This window comes from Leuresthes tenuis, unplaced genomic scaffold, assembly GCF_036924035.1.
Source record: "Leuresthes tenuis unplaced genomic scaffold, fLeuTen1.0.hap1 SCAF_4, whole genome shotgun sequence".
In the NCBI taxonomy this organism is placed as follows: domain Eukaryota; kingdom Metazoa; phylum Chordata; class Actinopteri; order Atheriniformes; family Atherinopsidae; genus Leuresthes; species Leuresthes tenuis.
The window spans coordinates 25,005,996-25,029,981 of NW_027325358.1; the positions used below are offsets into that span (position 1 = coordinate 25,005,996).

A 23,986-nucleotide genomic window follows, 5' to 3' on the forward strand; every position below is an offset into this window, starting at 1 on the left:
TTCTGAACTGAAGGACAGATGTTGATAGAGAAAGAAAGTGTTTACCAAAGACTTAGAAGCGGTCCATCTTTGTTGTGGGAGGTTATGATCAAGCTGTGTTACTGTGCAGAGGGAGCCTCGCCTTTATACTTCAGCATGTTTCAGCTTTGTACGGGTCCTTTCACTCACACGGCTTCTCTGCTGGCCAATCTGTTGCACCAGTGAGCTGTGCAATGAACGCTCAGCAGCGGGAGAGCTGTGCTGTCACCTCCGTGCCCTATAAGGATCGGCAAGGTTGAGAGAGAAGAAGAAAAGCAGAGCGAGATGCGTAACACTTCACTTAAGCCACTGATTTTGTAGCAAACATTGCAAATGACTGATGTTTTTTTTTGCCCTTTGTTCTTTAAAAGTGATCAGACAGTGAAATTCATCTTTCATTGTTGTTTAACACAACCGGGGAGAGTAGAAACTCATCTTTTCCATCAGACTTTTCAAGCATCATTGGAATTTTGTTTATTTAATTACATTTGACATTAAAATATCGACTATATATTTTATTTGACAGCATATTCATATTGACCATCTGGTTTTGGTTCTATTTAGCTGTTAACTTGACTGCATGCTGACTGCAGAAGGCATTGGAAAAATAAAAAATACACAAAAATTTTTTTCTTACTTGTGTCCAAGCATCATCATGGCAAAACAGGAGTTAATCATTCATATAAAGCACTGTTTTTTCTTTGGTGCCAAATAGATAATGTATTGATGTAAACTCACAGGTGACTCAGGATTTGATGACAGCTAATTCAGTTTAGTTCAGATCAGCAAGTCAGTGGTGCGGCTGATCTCACCAACTTCTAATTATTCCTCACTATTATGGGATCATTTTGTAGAGGAAATGATAGAAATCCTAACTGCACCATTAGTAAGACAACCTATCAAGCTCAATCTAAGCTTTAATTGTGCCATTGAATGAAATGTTTGATGGCAGCTCTTTTCAAATGTCAGCAGTTCCTGCCAGATGTTAACATACTTTGGCAGCTTCACAAAACATGAGCGACCTCAACGAGAAAAGAGATTTAATGCCACAGAAACGGATTACTTTTAATGACTTGATCTGAAACCTCTGGAGTGGGTGTCTGTGCCATTTTGAAGTGAGCAGGTTTGAGGGATGCTGAGAGATTTCACAAAATGGTTTGAAATGTCTTAACGTGTGACAGATGGATGTTGAAAGGTTAATTAAGAATCACAGCAGGTAAAATGTGAAGCATGTGCAAAAATGCATCAATCTGAGTGAGTCTCTGTCCATGGTGCTGAAATAATGTACTCTTTCCTCTCCACATGGCACTTTTATATCACTCTTTCATCCTTGCCCTTTACTCTTTGTTCCATCTTAATTTTTTTATGAGGTTTTGGCCATGTCCATTTTTATTTATTTATTTTATTCTGCTCATGCTACTGAAATTATTCCACAAATTGGACAGAATTTCAAAAAGTGTCTTAAGCGAGCTCAAAATGCTGTTTGAAGTTGCCATTGAAAATGTAGGGTTGTAAAGTTTTCCACAGAATTCGGTTAATTTTGCACAATCGTTTCAAGTGTCCTTGACAGTTTTCTGCAGTTGCTGCTCTACTGTGAATTCTGTCTAATGTGAATCGTCTTACACTGTCATGTGTCTTTTTATCATATGGTTCCCCTGAGATGCCACTACATGGTATTTTTAAATGTGAAGTATGCTGTTAATTCCCTTTATAGAGAGGAGGTTTTGATTGAACTTTATATTTCTTTGAATTAACTTGTCGACTCACTAACTTGTTTACATCTGTTTCAGAGCAAAAGTCCCCTCTGTCGACAGTAGTCCGGTGAAGCTAATTAAACTAAATTCCTATTTATTTCAATACAACTTTAATTCCAGGGAAGCTGTTGTCATTTACATTCCGTTTCAAACAAACAGGAGTCTTAAATAGTGACTGAAATGAGGCCCGTTAAGACTGCAAGTCAACCAGCAGACACTAATTTCGTTACCATGGCGACTACTTACTCAATCTCCACAGACAACAGTTGTGCTGATTGTCTGTTTTCAGCTCTATTTCCATGTAAAATGACTGCTTATGGGTAAAGTTAGTTCACGTGCTGGCTGAGAGCTGTGCTGCTCCCATTGGAGGTGTTGGAGGAAGAGCAAGTTGTTGCAGTTGCGGGGCTGATTTAGTGAAATTAGTCCAAGAAGTTCCTATATTTGTCTGCAGTTATTATATATATATATATATATATATATATATAAAAATTGGAAAGCGGTGCACTGGCTTTACAATACAAGACTAAGGACCAGATTTGCTAAATAGAGTAAATTAGTGTGTGGTTGCAAATCATAAACGGGAGTGTCCAGTTCTGCTGGTGATGAGCTACAACGACAAGCGCAAAATTCAAAAGATGCTCTGTTTTGGCAGTAAATGGTGGCACAAATGCCACTAAAATGGCAAATAAACAAACCCCTCCTCTCCAGATGAAAGATCACTGTCTCCAAGCCTTTGAGACACTCTTACCTATCCGTTTACAATTGTAAGTTTTGACAATTAATTTGAAAAATTAAGTGAAAGTATTTGATTACTTGCACATCAAATGCGCATGAGTATGCATGTATAATAACAGATTTTTTGCCATGCACAGCTTGGCCTCATATATTTGTGTGGGTGCACGCACAGTGCAAGGCTGAATCAAAGGTGGCTGGTTGGTTACTGTACAATGAAATAAGCGAGTTTAAGGACAGCAAGGTCTACAGATACTGAAACCCTGAGAGATTGAATAGGCTTCAGAAAGCTTTCTTCTGTTTGGCACAAAAAGCACCAGTCCAGTCTTCAACATGATATCATGCACCTCATCCCAGTCTCTGACCTCCTGCTGTGTTTCAGTGATATCACCACCCCCTCCCCCCTCAGCTTGCCTCCTCTCTCCCATGTATATTTTATCCATCCAGACTCCCGCATTAGAGACGGCATCCATTATTGAATTACTCCCCTCAGCACTACTGTGCAACTGTCGCCCCGTGTCAGCTTTAACATTTGGTGGATACGTTTCAAAGGGAAGGATGAGGGAATACACATATGCATGCACCTCCCAGTAAAGTGACATCTCTTTTGGCTGGGCATTGCAGAGCAGCTCCTGTGATATCTAGAACAAATGGCTGACGCCAGAGTTCGTCCAGTCTGGCAAAGATGGAGCTGTTTCTGTGAATCTCTGTGAGCATGTTAAACAATAAGGCTGACACAGTCGTATAAATCCTAAGAAAACCTCAAATCAAAGCATTGTCCATCTGTCACTACTCTTATACTTTCCCTACTGATTTTGGGGCTCCCAAACACATCAGTTATCTCGGACGCTACCTTTGAAAACTGATTAAGAGTAAACTGCGTAGTTATATTTTACAATAAGATAACAAAAAACATTTTTTATTAAAAAACTAATAGTTTGGCATCTGTGCACCTATTTTGGAGCCACAGATGAATACACATTTGCTGCTCTTGCATAGGCAGCAGTAGAACAGTGAATATGGGACAGACACAAAGAAGACATCTGTTTATATTCTGTGGTTCAGTAGGCCTTTATGTAATGACTACAGCATTATATTTACCACACAAGACAATTTGAGTCCTGGCTTGTCTTTTTTTATTAGGTTTAAGCAACAAAACCATTCTTTCGTGGATTTTAACACATGTTTCTCTCATCTAAACCAGACAAATGCAGTGCCAGTAAAAATAGAAAAGTAGGTTGTTCAATCAGTTGTTCAAATATGGAAATCAACATTTCTTTGTTATATTAACATTAACCTTACAGAAAACTGTCAAACTGTCCGTGATTTATTACTGCTGTGTGAATGTGGCTTGCAGTGTAAACCTTGAGTGCTCAACCAGATGAGTAAAAAGCTACTGTATATATCATAGCCATGTCTCATTTAAGCAGCCAGGCTTTCTTCAGATCTTATAAAGTGGCTTAGAGCAATAATTCTGTAGGCTTTCTGAAGGTCCTTCATAGTATTTTCTTTGGACATTAGCGGAATTTAAACTCATTTTCAGTCATGCCCTTGTAACGGACCCTTTTTTTTTTTTTTTTTTTACATTACAGTAATTTAGCACACACTTTTATCCAGAGCAACTTATAAGCGAGACACACATTTTGGGACTGATGTGGGGCTCAGTATCTTGTTGTTTTTGCCTTATGTACTTTATGTCTGCATGTTTTGATTAATTGCTACACTTAATTCCAATTTTCCTGACGATATATAAAAAGAAACAAGGGGTGGCTCATGACTTTGTACAGTGCAGTAAATTCAATCAGTTGTTTTGTCTTAGGATTTCTTGTGGATAAGAAAAATGTAAAATATCAACATCCCATTTTCTGTTTTTAATGTCAGCGCTTCTATAATTGAGCTTATTGGCTTGTGTCTTTTGTCACTCATGTTAGTCACTGCTCGCTCATCTCTTCCAGAGCCTTTCTTGCAGCCCCACATGCTTTTTCTCACATATTTTTGTTCCTCTCTCTCATGTACTTGCATTTTCTCCCTCCCTCCCTCCCTCCCTCCCTCTCCCTCTCTCTCTCTCTCTTTGCCCCCCAGCCCTCCCCCCTTGCTCTGTCGCTGCACACTTCCTGGCTTGGCACGATACCCTTGAGAGCAGCCGCACAACCCGATTCTCTCTCCTTCTGACAGGGATGCTCGACAGCCTGTTCCCTCTGTCTGTCTCTTCTTCCTGCCTCTCCTTTCCTCTGTTAAGATTTTTCCACGTCTGTTACAAATCTGACATCTCCGGATCTTTTCTTCCTTTCTTTTCTGTCGTTCATATGCACACACTCCTGAAGGCACACTCATGTGTGCAGAGTCACGGCGAGCCATCAGAGACGGTGTGCGTGTGTGTATATTTAAGTGGCCAGAGAGAGCTGACATGCCAGCGTTGGAGTGTAATTGCTGCTTCTTGACTGCCTCTCTGTGTGTGTATGTGTGCTTATTTGTGTACGTATACGTGTGAAGGCTCAGCTGCTCTCATGTTCATCTGCCAACACATCCTTCTGCTGCGAGCAACATGTTTCGACGCACAAAAAGGTAAACGTCAACAATCTGTCAACGTACAGTCTTTGTGACCGCTGTGGTGCCCTGCTGTTGTTAGTATGTGTTGAATCATCGGAGGGGGGTGTTGTGTTTTTCCGTGATGTTTCCGTTGTCCTCGCCAGTTATCATGCTGTCTCACAGTTGTCTCCCTGCCTCCATTTATCTTCAGCAATATGGCATGTGCACTTGTGTGTCTCTTTACATGCATGTGGGTACAAATAATATAATTTTGCACACACAGTGTGTTTTTTAGGGTCTTGAGGCACAATATTTGTCTGCTGCAGAAGACTGTGTGTCTGTATATTTTCTAATGTGCAACAGACTTGTTAGACATCTCACCCGTGTTGAGCTTTATAATAGTAATGCACATGTGCAGAAGGATTTAGCTGGCTTTGGATTATGATTTGTTCTCTCTTCACACACACACACACACACATACGCACACAAACCCTGGAAGGTATGTGTGTGTTTGTAGTCTGTGTGTCAGAGATAGCATTATGAAGTAAAAGCATTATTTTCAGCATACAGGGAGTGCTTGTATAGCAGAGAGCCAACAGTGGGCAGTGCTTGAGTGCTGTCTGCCTGGCACAACTCGTCGTCCCTCCTCTTCATCCCATTTCACTTCTTTCCCTCGTTTCTTCTCCTCTATTTTGTCTGTATTTTGTGTCCCTAGCATCATCCCCCTCTCTTATCTCCTGCTCTTCTCTCCCTCATGTGCAATCTGCCTTTGCCCTCTCCTTCAGTTCGCTGTCCTCATCTCATCTAATTTCGGGGGATTTGTGTCTTCTCATGATTGTTCCCACAGAGCAGAGAATGAACAGCAGGATGCGCGGAATATACAAATGAGAGTGAATCGTCTTTCACTCAAAGTGTTGGCCACCATGCTTATTGTGTGCACATGTAGGTGTGTATGCATGTGTGCATAACAATATTGGTTTTAGGATATGTTTGTTTAGGAGGATGAACAGGTATGCTCTGTATGATTGTTTGCTCAGTCTTGGGTGGTGCATTGTGACTTTATAGCTAACTGCATTAACTCTTTGGTGGAAATTCTGTTTATTGTATTTTACTGTTTATGAGGCTTAAACTAAGGACTATTTTCATCATTGCTTAAGTGGTCATTTATTCATATGTCAGATATTACCCAAATATAGAGTTGAGCCTGATTAGGTCATTTTTCAGAGTTATTTCTGGGGAATTGGTTAATTTTGCTTTAATTCACCTGATCTGTGAAGGCTGATTTGTAGCGGTACATTTTATTTGGTTACTTCCTCACATTTTTTGGCTGACAGTTTACACATTGTGAAACTTTTAATATCATTTGTTGGTTCAAATTTGAAAATTCCGGTCTGTAATTGTTTCAGACCATAGGCTGCACAGACAGATGCATCAAAGCATTCGGAGTAGTTTGACTTGTGATCCAGCAAATTTCCAGCAATGTGAGGCAGCGAAACCACCACACATAGGCGAGTCAACAATTTCTTTTTTTTAAACGTTGTCTGACTGCTTGCTACTCAGCACGATCAGCTACAGCAGTCCTCTTGTCGGAGGCCCGTAAAAATACAAATTTACTGAAATAAAAGTTCTGGGTACCATCGGTTTTGTTTGAGGGAAATTAAGATTGAACTGCAGCCAGAATATAAAATTTCAAGTTGCACATTAGTCTCATTACACATGGTACAGCTGTACCATGCAAAATGGGAAAACATTAAGGCGATACTAAAAGATAAGACACTTGCTGTAACTACGGACAGATAGACAGAAGTGGCCACATGTGTATGTGACAGTCACTGCTCACTATATTTCAGAACTATAATAACTGGACACAGTTAAATCCTGTGTACTATAGAGCTGAGAGGGAGCCATACAGCTGTTTGTGTTACAGAAAGCATCAGCAGCGGACTGGATTAATTTATTAGCTTCCGTGGAGCCATTGTAGCTATCGCCACAGACAATGTGAGTTCAGTGCGCGCTTGCGTGTGTGTGTGTACTTGGGTGACTGTACACCAACTCATGGGGACGTCCTTTGAACACGGGGACAGCTGTTTTTCTTATCTTCACAGGTACAAAGTGATTCTTGAGGCTCACTACTTAGCTTGGGATCGGGTTAGAATTAGGTTATGGTTTGGTTTACGGAAAAGGTTAGATTTAGGCAGTCTGTCGTGATGGTGATGGTTAGGTATGGTAATTGGCTTGGGAATACATTGTGTTAATGGAAAATCTCCACGGTCAATACAAACTAGGCATGTGTGTGTGTGTGTATATGTGTGTGTGTGTGTCCATGAGGATGGAGATGAAGACAGCAACACTCGAAGAAAGTGTGTTTTTTCTGAATTGTTTAAACTTGATTTTAACAAGCAACAACCCCAATGCATAGCGAAGGTTTATGGTAATTCAACCAACACAGACGTTACAGAGATTGACTCGAGTGGAGCCTTACAAAACACAAATGGCATGTCACCCCTCAGTGGTCTAATGTTCCCTGGTTGGAATCTGGCTTGAACTGGATAGGAAATTACCTCAGCAGAGCTTACCACAAAGAAAAAGAAACATGTCAAACAGTGAAAATAGAGGTTGCACAGACCAATTTTGCACTGGAATTTTTATTTTATTTTTTATTATTATTTCTAATGCCTGGCTTTATTCTCACTGGCCTTTGTCCTCTATGATTTCTGCCTTTTCTATGGCAGGTACAAAGCAAAATGGCCCTCCACTGCATTAACACAAACGTGTCCTACACCTCAGTGTTCCACAAATATTTATCACTGCTGGTAGACATGTGGTTGCAAAGCTGGATGTAGCACCACTGTAGAATGAACTCAGTAACATGCCTGCGCTGCTTTGTCAAATTAGTGGTCTTCTCTCTTGGGTTCCTCTATGACTCAAGGTGTAGTGCATCCTTTTTATGGATTTAAGGCAAGAGAGCATGATTTTGCTTTGTACTTTTTACCTATGAACTTCTCTCATAATAGGGTTTAGCATTCTGTTTTCTGAGCATTGGATTTACCTCTTTGCACATAAGGGAGTCTCAACAAAGTAACATTTGAACAGTTTTTCCTGAAATCTATTTTATCACCTCAGCAAGGCGGCTTTCCCATCTCACCTCCAAAAAAAATCGCCTTGTTGTAGGCTAAATCTACTGGCACGACTTTCATGACACAATATAGCAAACTGAAACACAATTCTTGTATACATATGAGATTAAATAGTTGCCGTGCAGTCAGTAGTTTTTCCCTGAAGACGTCATTCCTAATCTGACAGATGCTTGTTTGGTGGTGGTGGTAGCAGTGGGGGAGGGGGCTATTTTTTAATTGGTGTGGCTACATATCCTCTGCAATGATTCAATATAAGATGATGTGCTAGGTTAAATGAGCTACCCTTCATGCTGTGTTAGATTAACCCAATATGTGATTTGTCCCTTGGACACTTTGGGGAGTTGTTGAGAACTACCTATATTTGGTTGTTTTCAACCCTGCTGCCTTCAGCTTTTAATATCCCAGAGTACCAGTTATTGTCTTTAAAAAGCTTGTTTTGTTAGACCAGCAGAGTAAACTCCACAGATATATAAACCGAGAAGACAGACAGTCCAATCTGATAATCCAGTAATTGTTTGGATTATTTGTTTTGTTTGCTTTGATGTGTACAGGTTCTATCCTGGGTTTTGGGATCAAACATCAGTTTTTGTCTGTAATCTGGTTTATTCAGTTTTATTTTTTTGAAAATGTACACATTTATAGATTTTAGACTATATTTTATTTATCGAAGTCCTCGCAGGTGAACGTGTTTACAATGTAAAAAGTGTTGTTTCAGGTTTTGTATGAGCATTTGCAATCAGTAATGTTCACCATTCCTAATTCTCTGTTATAATTGTCCTATCCTTTATCCCTGCTTTGTCTTTTGTTCAGCCTTTTTAATTATCTTGCACTCTGTCTTTGCTTCTCCGTGTTGTGCATCTGTTTTCTTGGCTGGCTATGGCAATTAAGAGGAATAATCCTTTGTGTCCACTCCAAACAGTCCGAGCTAAAGAAAGACCGTGAAAGAGTGAGTAAGAGAGGGAACATGAAGCAGTAGACAGAGACAGCAGCAGAGCTACAGAATGAAAAGAGCAGAGTGGGATAAAAGGCAAAGCCCGAGGTAGAGTCTTAGCCTACTTTTAACCCACCGGGGTTAACCAGGCCCTTGAAGATAGACTCGAGTCTGTCTCGCCTCTGTCCTGCTTGTTTTCACCACTTGATGGTATACTCTGTTCCTTTGTGGTTTTGGATTTTGAGAGCATGAAAGACGATGACAGAACAACTGGAGGAAAAATGGAAGCACTGAAGCTGGATGACACAAGTGAGGGAGGTGCTCATAGTTTTCTGGCCAAGAGAATCTTCGCAATCACAAGCAGCACACTAACCCTCACTTATACATTAATACACTTATACATAATGGAGAGCACAAGTGATCCCACTCATGACCAATGCACAAGACATTTCATCCCACTCACATGTAGCTAGCTTTTTAGATATTAGGCAAAGAAACACTGTAATGCAGTACAGCCATCATCATATCTTGACTTGTTTTATTTAGCCTACATAATACCCTCTCTTGCTTTGTCTAACTAGGCTACAGACCACATAAAATGTGGAGCAGTTTAATTTTGCACACATCTACACATATTACTGTGTTCTCTGAAACAGATAATTTGGACACTTGAAACTTTGGTGCAGTCTAAATTACGGTGATGGCTCTGATAGTCTGACACACAGTAAGTAGGTGCTACCATTATCTTGTAGAGCATCAATGTAAAGCTAAAATGAAGCATGTACTCAGCGGCTTTTAGATGTCACTGAATTACAGTGCTTTCTCTGGTATTTTTCTCAGCATGAGGTTGAAAACAGGAACAAACTAATTTGCCTCTTTTCAGCAGCACATGCAGATCAGTGTGGTAGATTGTGTCAGATGAGTAGCAGCACTTTTTTTTTATTTCATGATTAGAGCTGGAGAGTGAAGGATTGTACAGAAAATATTCATCACACTGAACATGTAAACTCATCTCACTGCCCTACTCTTATCGTTTGTATGACAGCACCATCTGTTAACCGGCTGCTGTTCAGGCTAGCTTGAACCAAAACACACAGCCTGTTGGCAGTTTATTGCAATGACATGATAGCATCTCACATACATGTTAACTTGTGATATACAGCCCTCAGCTTGTTCTTAACCTGGCCACATGTTTTGCTTAAAATTCAGTCGGCTAAACCATTTTCCTGGTAAATGTGAAAATTCTTAAATATACTAGATGATTCATTGTTTTAAAGGCAATATAGGGAATTGTTTATAAGAAACACCTTCACAGAGCTGGTGTTGTTGTATGTTATAGAGCTGATGTGACCTTGTTGAAAATTAGTTTTTAACATGCAGAATCTAATTGGTGTTGATAAGGATGAAGCAGTTCAGTAAATATGACTGAAGTTATGAAGCTTTCAGCTACAAATGTTACTTAAATGATCAACTAACAACTCTATTTGGAAAATGTTGCTCAAAGTGGGTTTTGATTCATTTATGAATGCATGTAACTACAGTATTTCTAATGAGAAAAAAATATGTATGCTGATGTTGGTTTTCACATTGTTTGCAACCTTGGTTGCCTAAAGTATGCGAACATGTAGGAAGAACTAGAATTTAAAAAAAGGAAAAGGTGTCTATTTGTGCACTATAACAACTTTTAGAGTTGTTTTAGTGTGAAGAGTTTTGTGCACCTCTGCGGTGATTTAAAATGGAGGATGATAGCCATGCTAGGTTGTAGCCTTGCTAGTTTGTCGCCATGCTAGGTCGAGATTTAACAATAAGTAATACAGTATGGGCACACAGGAATTTTAAAACTGCTGAGATTGAAACGTAAATGCACATCACAGATCCTTGTAATAATGAGCCTGAGAGGAATCAGAGAGACCAGAAGAAGAAAAGAATTTGGTGAAATATCGACCATCAGAGAGAAATTTGCTACTGATGTTTGCTAACGCTTTCTAACGTTGCTTTCATAGCACTGTAAAGTTAGAGATAGTCATTTACTCCTGGAGTATTAATCAGGCCAAATTGCATGCTGTCTGTAATGAAGTGATGCTGTGTTTGATGTGCCAGAGACTTTAAAGTGTGAGAGACAGGGAAAATCAAGAGAAAAATGAAAGATGCACTTTAATCTTTAAAGTTATTAAAGAAATTATTATTCTTGTGCTTCCCATTTCCATTGACGTAGATCTTCCACCGTTATGACACGTCTGGCAGCTTTATACACTGGTGTCCTGGCAGGTTGCTGCCCATGGAAGCATGAAAGCAGCGACATGGAGTGAACTGCTATTTTATTATACTACAGTTACTGCTTATGCACTTCTGGTTAGATGCGATCTGCATTTCGTTGCCTGTGACATGTGCAATGACAACATAGTTTAATCTAATCTAATCTAATGTGCAACTTGCACAAACACAGTATTCACCATGATGAGAATAACAACAACAAAAAAATAAAAAATCACAGCTGCAAATACTACCGCCTACAATGTACCAAACACTAAAGAACATACTCCATGCGGTGTAAAATGACATGTTGCAAAATAAGTCTTTTTAGGAGCACTACTCAGAAAACCTACTTTCACTTCTGTATTTATTGCATTTATGTCTCAAAAATAATCAATAACTTTTCAAACACATGTTCCCGTGAGATACTACCTATGTAGTTTGTGAATAACACAACCATCAAGATTCTCTTTTTAACTTTTACCAAGATATTTGGTTACATTTATGTAATAACCAGTACTGCTTCTTAGTTAAATTTCCACGTGATAGTTTAACAAATGTTTTGGTTGGCTGATATGTTTTTTTTTAGTTAAATGTAACACCTTTAAAAAAGTGTTTATGATCATTAAAGTAATTTTTGAAACAGGCATGACTTTTCATAGACCACCCAACCAGCTGGTCATAACAGTTTATGAAAATCTAAGATGAGCACAAATTATTATTGCAGTTCCAGTCTACTTGCTACTTTACTACTGGTGGAAATTTATATCAAAACAATTAAAGTGTATGCTTGCTAATAGTCTTATTATGTCATCAAAAATTCAATTAATATATTCTGACCTTGTTTCAAGGGTCTCTCCGTGATGTCAAATTACCATAAAACTCAAATCAAAATATTTGCTACATGCAACCATATTGTGTTCAGCCTCCTGCTGCTTTTTTCATTTTTATAGATAAACTGCGCCCTTGATGGTTTAAGAATACAACTGCTATATCCACAATCACAATCATTTTAGGTGTCTTTTAGACATGCTGAAAGACTCTCTTCTTATGCCAATGATGCCTGCTTACTGAAGGAAGTGCTTTTATTCCTTGTGAGGTGATAGCTACGGATCACTTACTGCAAATGAGGTCATGGTGGGGAACAAAGTGAAACGTCATTACTGCAGTGATTCAGAGCACTTCTCAGGTCTCCACGTATATTTGCTGCAGAGCTGACACAGCTATTGACAGACAAACACAAGGTGGAGAGACTGAGGAAGACAAACAGGAAACCAGCAAATGAGAGACTGATAAATACGTGCAGAAAGATTCAGATAAGGGTTTGGCTGCATCAACTTCCTGCTGCATCACTCTGCCTGAGGATACACTTTCACACCTTCAGAGGACATCTGACAACAGGCTAGCTAGGATAGGAATGAGTTGACTAAAGAAGATATGTGGATGTTTATTGTGATCTGTTGGGTTCTATTCATGAACTATCCTGACTGCTGTGTTCAGACCAAAATTGGACACCACATTAAGTACCACATTTTCACATACAGTCATTTAAAAAAGATAGCACACCTTCTTTCAAATTTAGGTGTAAAGATTAGATAAGTACAAACTACAACACATGAAATATTATACGCTGACATTATGAATTTAACAAAAACTAAGCCAAAATGCAGAAGCAGTATGTGAAAAACTAAGGACAACCATTACTGCTTCCACAGGAATTATTAGGGTCAGTAGCAGCCAGGTGCTGCAAAATAAATATACTTGCTTAAGTGATCATCAGCAGGTGTGAGAGCCACTACAAAAGCAGAGGTTTGGACAGTTTGCTGGTCCGGAGCATACAGGTGTGTGATAACACAAAGCCATTAGCAATGATCCTAGAGAGGCAATTGTTGCTGCCCATCAATCTGGAAATTATTCACAAGTGGAAAGCTGTTCAGTTCACTCCTAGATCAGACTGTGCAGACTCTACAGCCCTCAGTTACCATCCATCCATCCATCCATCCATTTTCTATATCTGCTTAATCCAATTCAGGGTTGCAGGGGGCTGGAGCATATCCCAGCTGCAACTGGGCAGAGAATGGAGACAAACAACCAGGCACACTCACTCTGAGGGACAATTTAAAGTCACCAGTTAACCTAACATCCATGTTTTTAGATAGTGGGATGAGGCCGAGCGAAGCGAACTCGCACGCTCAGGGAGAACATGCAAACTCCACAGAGAAAAGCCCCAGCAGGGATTCGAACCGGGAAGAATGTGCTGCGCGAACGACACCTAACCACACCATGGTGGTTAGCCCCTCCGTTAGCATATTAAATGTTAAAATTTTTAATAGTACAATTAGAAAAAGACTGAATAAGTATGGCTTGTTTGGTAGGGTTTCCATAGAGAAAGGGCACCTCACAGTCAATGAGTCAACTCTGAACCCCTCTGTACACCAAAGTATTCTAAATTCAAATGTGAGGCCATCTGTCTGACAGCTAAGGCTTTGCTGAAATTGGGTCATTCAACAGGACAGTGACCCCAACACAGCAGCAAATCTACGACAAAATGTCAGAGAAAGAAAATAAATCAAAGTCCAGTCAAAGTTCAGACCTTAACGTGATTGAAATGCTATGGCAGGACCTTAAGAGAGGTGTGTACGAATGAGTGTTCACAAACCTCAATGAGATGAAGCAACATTTTAAAGAATAGAGTGAAGAATAGAATTCTTCCACAGCCACATATTTCTACATTCTGGGGTATAATATTTCCCTGAGTATTTCCACATTTTGGCACTGTTTTTGTTAAAGAAATAAAGACAAAGTGTAACATGTTATTTTCTGTTTTGCATCTGATGTTCTCTTTATCTAATTCTAAGACCTGGTAAGGATGGGCTTCACCTAGTTCAAAAATATATATCATTTTTTGATAAATTAGGTCTCTCATTCTTTAACCTGTTCCAATAACATTCTTAGAGCATTGGTGCTGTTCAGTGAATTAACCCACTTCAACACTATTGAGAGGAAATAATGTAACCAAGGATGCGTCATTTAGGGGCATTGCAGATCCTCTATGTCCTACCTGTAGAGTATGATGTACCCACTGATGCAGTCACATCTGGCTCTTGAAAACCTGCTATTTTTTTAACTGAATCTGGGAATCAACTTTAATAGGTTGCAAACAAATTAATCTTTGTTAGAACTGCTCATATCGGTTTAAAATAAAGGGCCTGAATAAGACAAGGGGAACTTAATTAGAGCCCTACTCAGTTTTGATCTGGTGGTGTTATAGGTGCTCAGCTGGTAAAATAAGCTCTACATATTTGTTCAGTTCTACATACCCACAAATACATCGGGGGCAGGCAATCTTGATTAAAGTACACTAAAACTGTGTCAACCAATGTAATCTGACACTGCTGTATGATGGAGAGGTCGCTGAGTACATGCAAAGTGTTCATTGTCAATAAATAATGGCACTCTGTAAATTCCCTTTTTTACATCAGTGAGCTTTGAGGTGCTCGTAGAGGGATTTTTTTCCCCCACCAGTCCCTATTCTGTATGCAAATGAAGGTAAATGCAATGCAGTCATTTCAGTATAGACCAAAATCTCTGGTTCTTGCCATGTACTCGTCAAACAGCAAGACCATTAATAAAGATCCTCTTAATTTATTCTCAGCTGGGAAGAAAAAAGCAAATCTCCAAAGAAATGTTATTATTTTTTTGAAGAGTGACACATGCAAACAATACAGAACTACTGAGCTCAGATGTGTGGTTTGTTGTGGTAACCGGCCTCCGCTTTGAGTGGATTTACAACAGCTCCAGGCCTTGACAGACCTCACTAACAATTTGTTATTCATCAGTCAGGCACTTAGTCAGTCCACTCCAAAATCAAGTAGTCAGTCACAAGTTCAGCCACGAAGTCCCTCTGAATGTAAGCAAATGTGTCTGTCATTCAGTTAACGAGTCACTAATTTAGATTGGTCGGCCAGGCAGTTTTCTTACTCTGGGAGTCACGACAACAAAACATACCTTTCTCCAGTTGATGAACTGACAATGGCCTGTCGTAAATGGAGTATCGTCTCTGAGTCAAAGCTGTCACCGTGTAAAAACCATTTCAGAAACATACAAATATAAGTGTGTGACTGAGACATCTTTTTGTGTGACCTCCGTTTTCTGTCTCTCTTTTCTACATTTTTAGATAAGATTCTTGTTTGTACAACAGTGAAGCAGTGGGTGTTACTTTGTCATCTTTGTTTACCCTCACTTTTGTAGGGAATAACACCAAAGGCTTCTTTTTATGCCTCTCTCTACTACTTGGCATAGCAACAGGAAGCATATGTGACTAATACTGTGCTTTCAAGCATCAAGATAGCCCTGTTGTATGTTTTCCACCTATTCTCATTTTTATCTTAATTTATCTCTTCATCTTTTTTTTCCTTTTATTCGTTGTCTGTTTTCTTTCATCTGCAGCCTGTCAGCCTCACTCAGTCATCCTCTCAATCTCTTTCTAAATGCTTCATCCCTGATAAATCTGTCCACATGGCTTCATTTGGATGCCCTCCCAAGTTTGGGATCTGTCCTGATCCCAGTGGATGTTTTGGACCATGGCAGTAAGAGTATTGTAAGTTGTGTAATTGTTAGTCAGGGAAGCTTTTTAAAGGAGGAGCTTTCCTATTTCACACAGTTTGAAACATGCACTCACCTTTAAGAGGTCCTTGTGTAACCGAATGTGTCCTGTTTGCCCTGTGAGTCAGCACTCAGAGCAGAAGATGACACCGCAGACTGACAGACAACACACACATGCACACACACACGCACGCACACACAATGTTAATATCCTCTTAAGTAAAACATATTAACCTTGTTCAAGTACTCACTCAGACCTGTCAAAGACTAACATATGCATGCAAATGGATAGTCAGTCATGGTCAAGCAGCACACACACACACAAAAAAAAACATATACCCAAACAGGGTGTAGGGAAAACACATGCAATTTGATGGCTGAACCTTTGTCTTGTTTGGCTGACAGTTTTGGTTGCTCATTCAGAATCGTCGACCTTCTCAATCGGCTGTATCGTCTGGATGTGTTTGATTTGTGCGTTAGTTTTTGTGTCAGGTTCGTTTTGGTGATGACTTAAAGCAGTTTAGGAAAGTTTTTGGGCAGTGCAAGGGAACCACCGCTGTGTTTCTCAATGAGAGTGTGCAACTTCACAGGCATAAATGTGTGAGAGATTGATGGCCTGATGCCAGCCAAAGGCCTGCAGGAGGATAATTGCTCGTCAGAGCTTCTGCATGAGCCATTTCCACAGATTAAACCTCCGACCCTCCTGCATCATGTTAACCAGAGAGCTGTGCGTCATTTGTGAAGGAGTGGGACGCAGGCAGGGGTCACATCTGTGTGTCAGTTTAACAACTTTGTCAATTTTAACATGGCTATGTCACTATGTAATGACTTATATATTTATATATGTGTGTGTGTGTCTTTTTTTATACAGTGGTGGAGCAATTGATTGAAGCGCATGAAGATTATCATTTCATTTTGGTAGTCTTCAGGAATAGTTCTCCAGGCTTCTTGAAGGAAGAGCTCTTCTTTGGATGTTGGCTGCCTTTTGTTCTCTGTCAGATGATCCCACACTGCTTCAGTAATGTTGAGGTCTGGGCTCTTGGGAGGCTTTATCAGTCCATAAAACCCATTGCCACTTATTTTCAGTCCAGTTCTTGTATTATTTTGCATATCTCAGCCATTTATCCCTGTTTTCCTGTCTTAAGAAGGGTTTCTTCACAGCCATCCTTCCATGGAGACCATTTCTGATGAGGCGTCATTAAACAGTAGATTGATAAACTGAAGGGTCAAATGCAGCTTTCAGGTCCTGTGTCAGGTCTTTACAGGATTTCCTCGAAGGATATCACTTTTAGATTCTGTTAATTTAATTTCAGTTCCTCTACTTGCTCAGTGTCAAACTGTGCTATATGATTAAGTTAACTTATTAAGTTAAAATTGCCTCATTGTTAAATTGTCTGTTATATGTAAACACAACATTGGTTCATCCCAAGAGTTATGTGCCTTTTTTTAATGATTTATAACATGGTATTAATTGTCTTTGAGAATGCATAGAAAAACAAAAAAATAAACAAACAAAAAATGTTCTGTCCCCACACATCATCATAAAGAGTGGCTATAGATACCAGTTCTAAAGTCAGGCAACGATCAGCCACCTTATCTTCATGGACGACATCAAGCTGTTTGCCATGACTGATACACTTCACCCGGATAAACAGCAAGGACATCGGAATGTCATTTGGATGAGATAAATGCAGCTGAAGAGATGAGAAAAAGGCACAGGGGTGCAGTTTACCTTCTGGGTCTTTTTGTTGAGATAAGACAGCGCCTGCTCCAGTGTCTGATGCATCGACCTCCAGCACAAACTGCTTGCTGGATTAGTACAGGAGCTGTACTGTGTCACGATCATGCTTGGCTGTGGTGTTTGTTTTGGTTTCTGGGTCTTAGGTAGGGCTGAGAAGGTTTCCAGGAAGTCTGAGGCGGTGTTTGGTTAGCTCCCGATCTCACACCTGTTCCTCGTCTTCCCTCATCAAGACACCTTCTTAAAGATCTACAGGAGCAACCAGTCTTTGCCAGATTGTCTCACTACACACCGTGGTAATTAAGCCAATTCCTGTGGTTCCGTAGGAATATCACCTTTGAGTAACTTACCTTGCCCCCTTCAAAGTGGCATTTCCTTGAGGTGCCACACAGTTGCCAGCAGCCAGAGGACTCCACCCATGGAACTTTTCACCTGAAGGAACAGTCCAGCTCTCCACCTAAGAGTCAAACAGAATCAAAAGAAACCCTGCCAACCCTCATGGCAGAATGATATCAGGGAGAGGCAAGGTGATCACAACTGAATGGGTTGAACTACCAGAGGACACCATAGCAGACATTCAGGACAGCTACAATTAGCTTGGGATCCCACACGCAAGTGGCAAACACGAGGACACAAGGACGTTAGCCACAACCAAGTACCTACAAAGACTAAGGCAGGTCCTGAAGAGTCAGTTGAATGGGAAGAACAAAGTCAGAGCCATCAACACAAATGTCTTGCAATTCATCAGATACCCCACTAGCATAATTGCCTGGCCAATTGAGGAACTAGAAGCCACTGATATCAAGACAAGAAGTATCTTCATGATGCATGGAGCATTTCATCCCAAGTCTGACACCCTGAGATTGTACTAAGTAGAAATAGGGAGGCTGGGGCCACTATCCATGATGAATCAGAGCTCCTAAGAGCCACTATCCAGGATGAAACAACAAATATCCAGGAAAACTTAAGGAATATGGCCCCCAGGGAAGAACATGAAGCTAATTGAGTGTCTCAGGCAGCTGAAACCCAGGGGAGGTGAGGAGGAAGAGGAGGAACCATCATGGAAGGATAAGCCTCTACACAGCATGTACCATGGACAGGCTGAAAAATTGATTGATGTCAATAAGTCCTTTTTAAGGCTAGAAATTGCTGGTCTGATAGACAGTACAGAGGCACTGATTATTGCAGCCCAAGAACAGGCACTGAGCACAAGAGTAATCACGGCCACGGTCTAAGACACCAGGGGCAGGTTGTGCAAAGGGCGTATGAGAGTCCCAGCAGCCAGTAGCAGGGTGTAAGCAGGAAGAGTGTCCAGGAACATTTGTGCTGAGTATGGGTTGGAAGATCCAAAGTCAAAATGGGAGATGCCTCAGAGGTCGTGGAGAATGACTTCCAGATTGATCCAGATTGATAAACAGGTGATGCCTAAACAACCGGACATTGTGGTGGTCAACTAGATACAGAAGAAAGCAGTAGTGATAGATGTAGCAATTCCAAGTGACAGCAACATCAAGAAGAAGGAACATGAGAAGCTCGAAACATACCAGGGGCTGAAGGAGGAAGTTGAAAAGATGTGGGAATTGAAGGCAGCAGAGGTACCAGTGGGAATCTGAGCACCCTGGCCATGACCCCCATATTGAGAGAATGGCCCCCAGCAGATCCTTGGTACAACATCAGAGATCTCTGTCCAGAAGAGCACAGTTCTAGGAACAACTAAGATATTGCATAGACCCCACAATCTCCCAGGCCTTGAATGACCCGAGCTTGAAAGAGGGAGTACCGCCCACAAGAAGGGCGAATGCAGAGTTTATATATCCACATATGTTGTCCTGAAGGTGTTCCTGAACAGTTATTATGTACTGACTGGGGGCATCGTGCAGTAGATGGAGGCCACTGCTGTCTCAGGTGCCGTTTCTGTTGGGGTGGCTTGGTACATATCAAAGAAACATTCACTTTAATGTCTGGAGCAAGTTACATTATTAAATGATGATTCCTCTCAGTCACTTCACCTGTCAGTGCTTAAATGTTGTGGCAGATTGGTGTATTCATCACATTGCCTCTGTTTGCAGGTTTGGTGATAATTACGTATCTTGACTTTTACATATTTGAATCTAAATCCCACTCCAGTCACACTCCAACACTCATACATCTTAGTTTTTATGAAAATTTAATTTCATATGCTCCTTTTCTCCCCATTTATTAATCAATTAGCTTGTTGACTTTTCAAACCTTATGCACATTACATTGATTGCACATACATCAACAAACAGATGAATGATATTGTTGACAGCAGATTCTTCTCTGTTTCCGTTAGTTACTCTTTGAGCTACCTAAATATGATCACTGAAAGCAAAAGAAAAAGGATCCGTTTTAATGAACAGTCAAGACTGAACGTACATTGTGAAAAAAATGTGTAACCTATTAACTGCTTGCAGAGATACATACTTACCAAACCTCTCTCCTCATGGTCTTGCCCGTTCCCTCTCTTTTTCCCTTTTGTGCCATCACAGTTTTGAATTCTGGAAATGTTTTTTTGAGGAAACTTGGATGCAAGAACCTTTTAAATCCTGAAAAACAAATAGAAAAACATTTACTCACTTTACACCTCTTGACAGACTCAGCCATGCACAGCTGACACTATCCCACACAGACACAAATGCTTGTCAATAGACGCCCACGCACATTGCGTCTTGCACCACTGACCACAGTGAATCATTCTCTGAATGACAGCACCACCCTCCTCACCAGTACTCTGCTGTCACACACAGATTGAGCCTGCATGATGGATTACACAATGGATTATGATGGATTATAAAACTGGTTTCACTGCAAGGTGACGTCATAGTTTTTGACTTTACTGGCCTGAGCTCACCTTCGTTCATTAATATGTTCAACGCAAGTTGTTTCTTTCTCACTAGGTGCTCTGGTGAAAACAGTTGGAGAAATCACTGTCTGCTTTGAATGAGTGCGACTCTAAATGTGTTGCTATGGCAACATTGCACATGCATCCTAATGTATTCTTCGCTCTCATTGCTCCTCACCTTTCCTTTTCTTGGTCAATTGATTCTGGATAGAAGGAACTCATTTTTAATTGACCCAATTTGATCTGAAAGGATTTGAGTAAATACATATATTGCAGGTTTGCTTGGCTGTAAACTATGTTTGTAGACCAAAACAGAGACATCTTATGATTCAAAGAGGATAGCATATTCCATACTAACACAAACTTCTTACCCCTGCACAATTCCTTGTGAACATCGTGAACACATCTTTCGATAGACCTCACCTTATCTGGTCTTGGTTACCAAAGTTATATTTGGCTTTAGCTAGACAGAAAATAAAACATAAACATCACCTCCTTATATTTGTAGAGGGAGTGCAGGTGATGTCATCCCACATGTGGCTGCGTGTGACTATTTGACTGGCCTTGAAAACTAAGAAAAACACATCTAAAATGCTTGCAATGGTGCAATCGACTGTATCAACAGATTCAGGAAGAAGTTGGGGGTTTCATTTTACAGAAGAGAATAGTGCAAAATGGATTAGAATGAAATAAAAACACATAAAAGCCCACAAAATATGTGAAATACGAATAGATTTTGATTAACACAACTTCCTGGTTTGACTGCTATGTGTAGGCTCTTGCGTGACTTGCGCTACAGCCACAACACTCCAGTAGGAAATGCAATAGATTTAATTTGCCACACATACACTGTGCTTTAAACCTCAGTAGAAATTGCAAAAGAACCAGGGCAGAAATAATTTTTTTAGCATCTTGAAAAAAGCCCTGGGCTATACAAGTTCTCAGTGCTGTTGCTTGAAATTGTCCTCAGTCACTGTCATGCTTATGTCCGAATCATTTATGTTTGCTGCGCCTTTGTTGTTAGCAAACTACTGCTCATAAACTGCATTAATGTTGGTTGATTTTATTGGACCTTGAGCTGACTGCCTCTGTGTTCCCCGATCAGCACAATGTTTTTAGATCATATCTGCCCCAAATCCATCAGAAGAATAGTGTTTGCCTATCAGTGGCTGAACACTTCACAATGATATTTCTTTGTAGTGTAACAGAAGAAAGCCAAATGTACCAGACTGCAATGAGCCACATGGCACTGTATGATGTAAATGGTGGAACTGGCACTTCTCCATGCCTGGAAACTGTCCATCTTTGCTCTTTCTAGTCTCATTATAGACCTTTGTCACTGAAGGAAAACCACAGAGGTGAGGAAATTCTTGTTTATGATGGTTCAGTTCCATTAATTGTCCCCAGAAGCTCAGACAGGGAGCCAGACACAATACAAGAATCCTTCAACCATTCACCTGAATGGAATGCAGTGATCAGTCCTTTTCCTGCTTTGAAAATCCAAATATCTGCTCTTAAAGAGATATGTTTCACTTTCACTTGCATATAATATCTACAGGTCTGCATTTGTGTTGTTTTTGTTTATGCTCCCAGTACAGTTGCCATACTCTTTTGACAAAGATAATCATTTAACCTCTTACACAAAGTCAAGCCAGGAGTTGACTGCAAATTCCTGCGTTCTGGAGAAGATTGAACATTATCATCTGACATCTGCCTGTGGAGGCAAGCCCACAGTCCATAAACTGTCAAATTTAGTTTCTAATGTACTGAAGCACCAAATCATATATAATTGGATGGTATATAAGCCAAAAAGAGAAGAGAAAACTTAACATACTCTACACATATTGTATGTTTTTAAGACTTTTTGATATTCACAAAGTAAAACTGCACAACCTCTGGACCGAATTATCAGGAAGGCATGATGTTACAACCTGGGTCGTTTGCCTGCTAAATGGCGACTGCACACATAAGAAAAGTAGAGGTTTCATTATACAACTAACCAAAGTTAAAAGTTTAGCCAGAACCAATACCCGCAGCAGCAGCAGGAGTGGGGATTTCTTCTACAAGCCACACCAGGCTTGCCTTTTTAATCACGCTTTCGCACGCATCATTAATGAAGCCAATTAGGACAATTAAATGGAATCATTAAGAATTATATTCACACAGTATGGCAGGAAAGGTGGGACATCAGCAACAAGCAGAAACAGAAGGAAGGAAGCACTCATCTCAGAACAGGGCATGCAAAACTAGTAATACTCTAAGTTATTTGCATATACGTATATATTCTATATACATATATATATATATACATACATATAGACATATATGTTACAGTCCATAAGGTGGCATTAAATGTACCTTTTAAGCTGGTTTTCAAACAAGATAAATAGACCTTTTCACTGCACAAGATCTATATGATCTATAAAATTATCTATCTGACCATATAGGTTTTAACAGAAATCTAGTTACAGTGTGACCTTTACTGTTATGACTAGCAGCTTGAGTACAGAATAAAGAGCAGGGTTCCTGTTTAGCCTTTGTTATAGAACAACGCTTTGGGCAAGATGCCCTTTTGCAGCATTCATTTAAGATGACAATGCTGTAAAGCAAAGAGACTTCTGGCTTCTTGGGAAAATTAGATTGCTTTTTCCATCAGGATTTTTCATTGTGTCTGCCTTTAATAGTCTAGTCAACTGTATAACTTTTAAAGGGTAGTTGCAGAGGAACAATGTTCTTGAGTTTGCACATTTGAATTATTCATCATCTAGAGAGATAATTTGAGAGAAGGAGACAGCAGGAGGACAGTAAAACAGGATATGGGGTTCAGTGGAAGAACTGGCAATGAATTACTGGAAGATGGTAAAGTCATCTTAATTGAACAAACATCCTAGAAACAAACAGCGTAGGATTAAAGCCGGCCCTGTAATGTGCGGCATCACACTCTGCCTTAAAGTGAATCATTGCTACTTGTCGGTTCTCTGTTCACCTGGAGCAGCTATTGTATTGATAGATCATGAATCAAAAGCCAACAAAGAGTATGTTTTGGAACAAACTTGAGTATTGTACAGTATGCGCATGTGACTCAGCTTTGTTTGAAAAGAGCAAAAGCTAAAATGTGGATTTTCAAGTCGGGAGGTCGAGGAGTAAAAGAATACAGCAGTCGACTTCACGCAGGTTCAAGACCATGACATTGAAAGAGGAAAAGCTAGAGAATGAGACAAAAGAGTCAGCTTTATGGACTATTTGCTTCCTTTGGTCTCCCTTCCCCCTGTTTTACCCCTCTTTTCTCATTTAAAGAGCTTAAGTGACGGGTGGTGTTAAACCACTTTCAGCCCTCTGTCCAAAGCCTAATGCATTTCCCTTAAATATTTCAAAATGTTCCTCTTCTGATCTGCAAGGTTGAGTTCAAGCTTTCCCCCAGCTGGT

At 40.1% G+C, this 23,986-nt stretch overlaps 2 protein-coding genes across 3 annotated transcripts in view; one reads left to right on the forward strand and one right to left on the reverse strand.

The window, feature by feature from the left end:
* Window positions 1–23,986, reverse strand: part of LOC140304667 (uncharacterized) — a 285,825-nt gene that overhangs the window by 19,328 nt on the left and 242,511 nt on the right. The gene's annotated exons all lie outside the window — the stretch shown is intronic.
* Window positions 1–23,986, forward strand: part of LOC140304666 (microtubule-associated serine/threonine-protein kinase 1-like) — an 87,285-nt gene that overhangs the window by 12,067 nt on the left and 51,232 nt on the right. The window contains exon 1 of one of the 2 annotated variants that reach the window (XM_072383397.1): window positions 4,636–5,069. The exons of the other annotated variant lie outside the window; for it this stretch is intronic. Coding sequence (XP_072239498.1) covers window positions 5,050–5,069 — 20 coding nt within the window. The 5' untranslated portion in view covers window positions 4,636–5,049. Of the gene's footprint in view, window positions 1–4,635; window positions 5,070–23,986 lie in introns of those variants that run through there. 2 annotated transcript variants of the gene reach the window in all.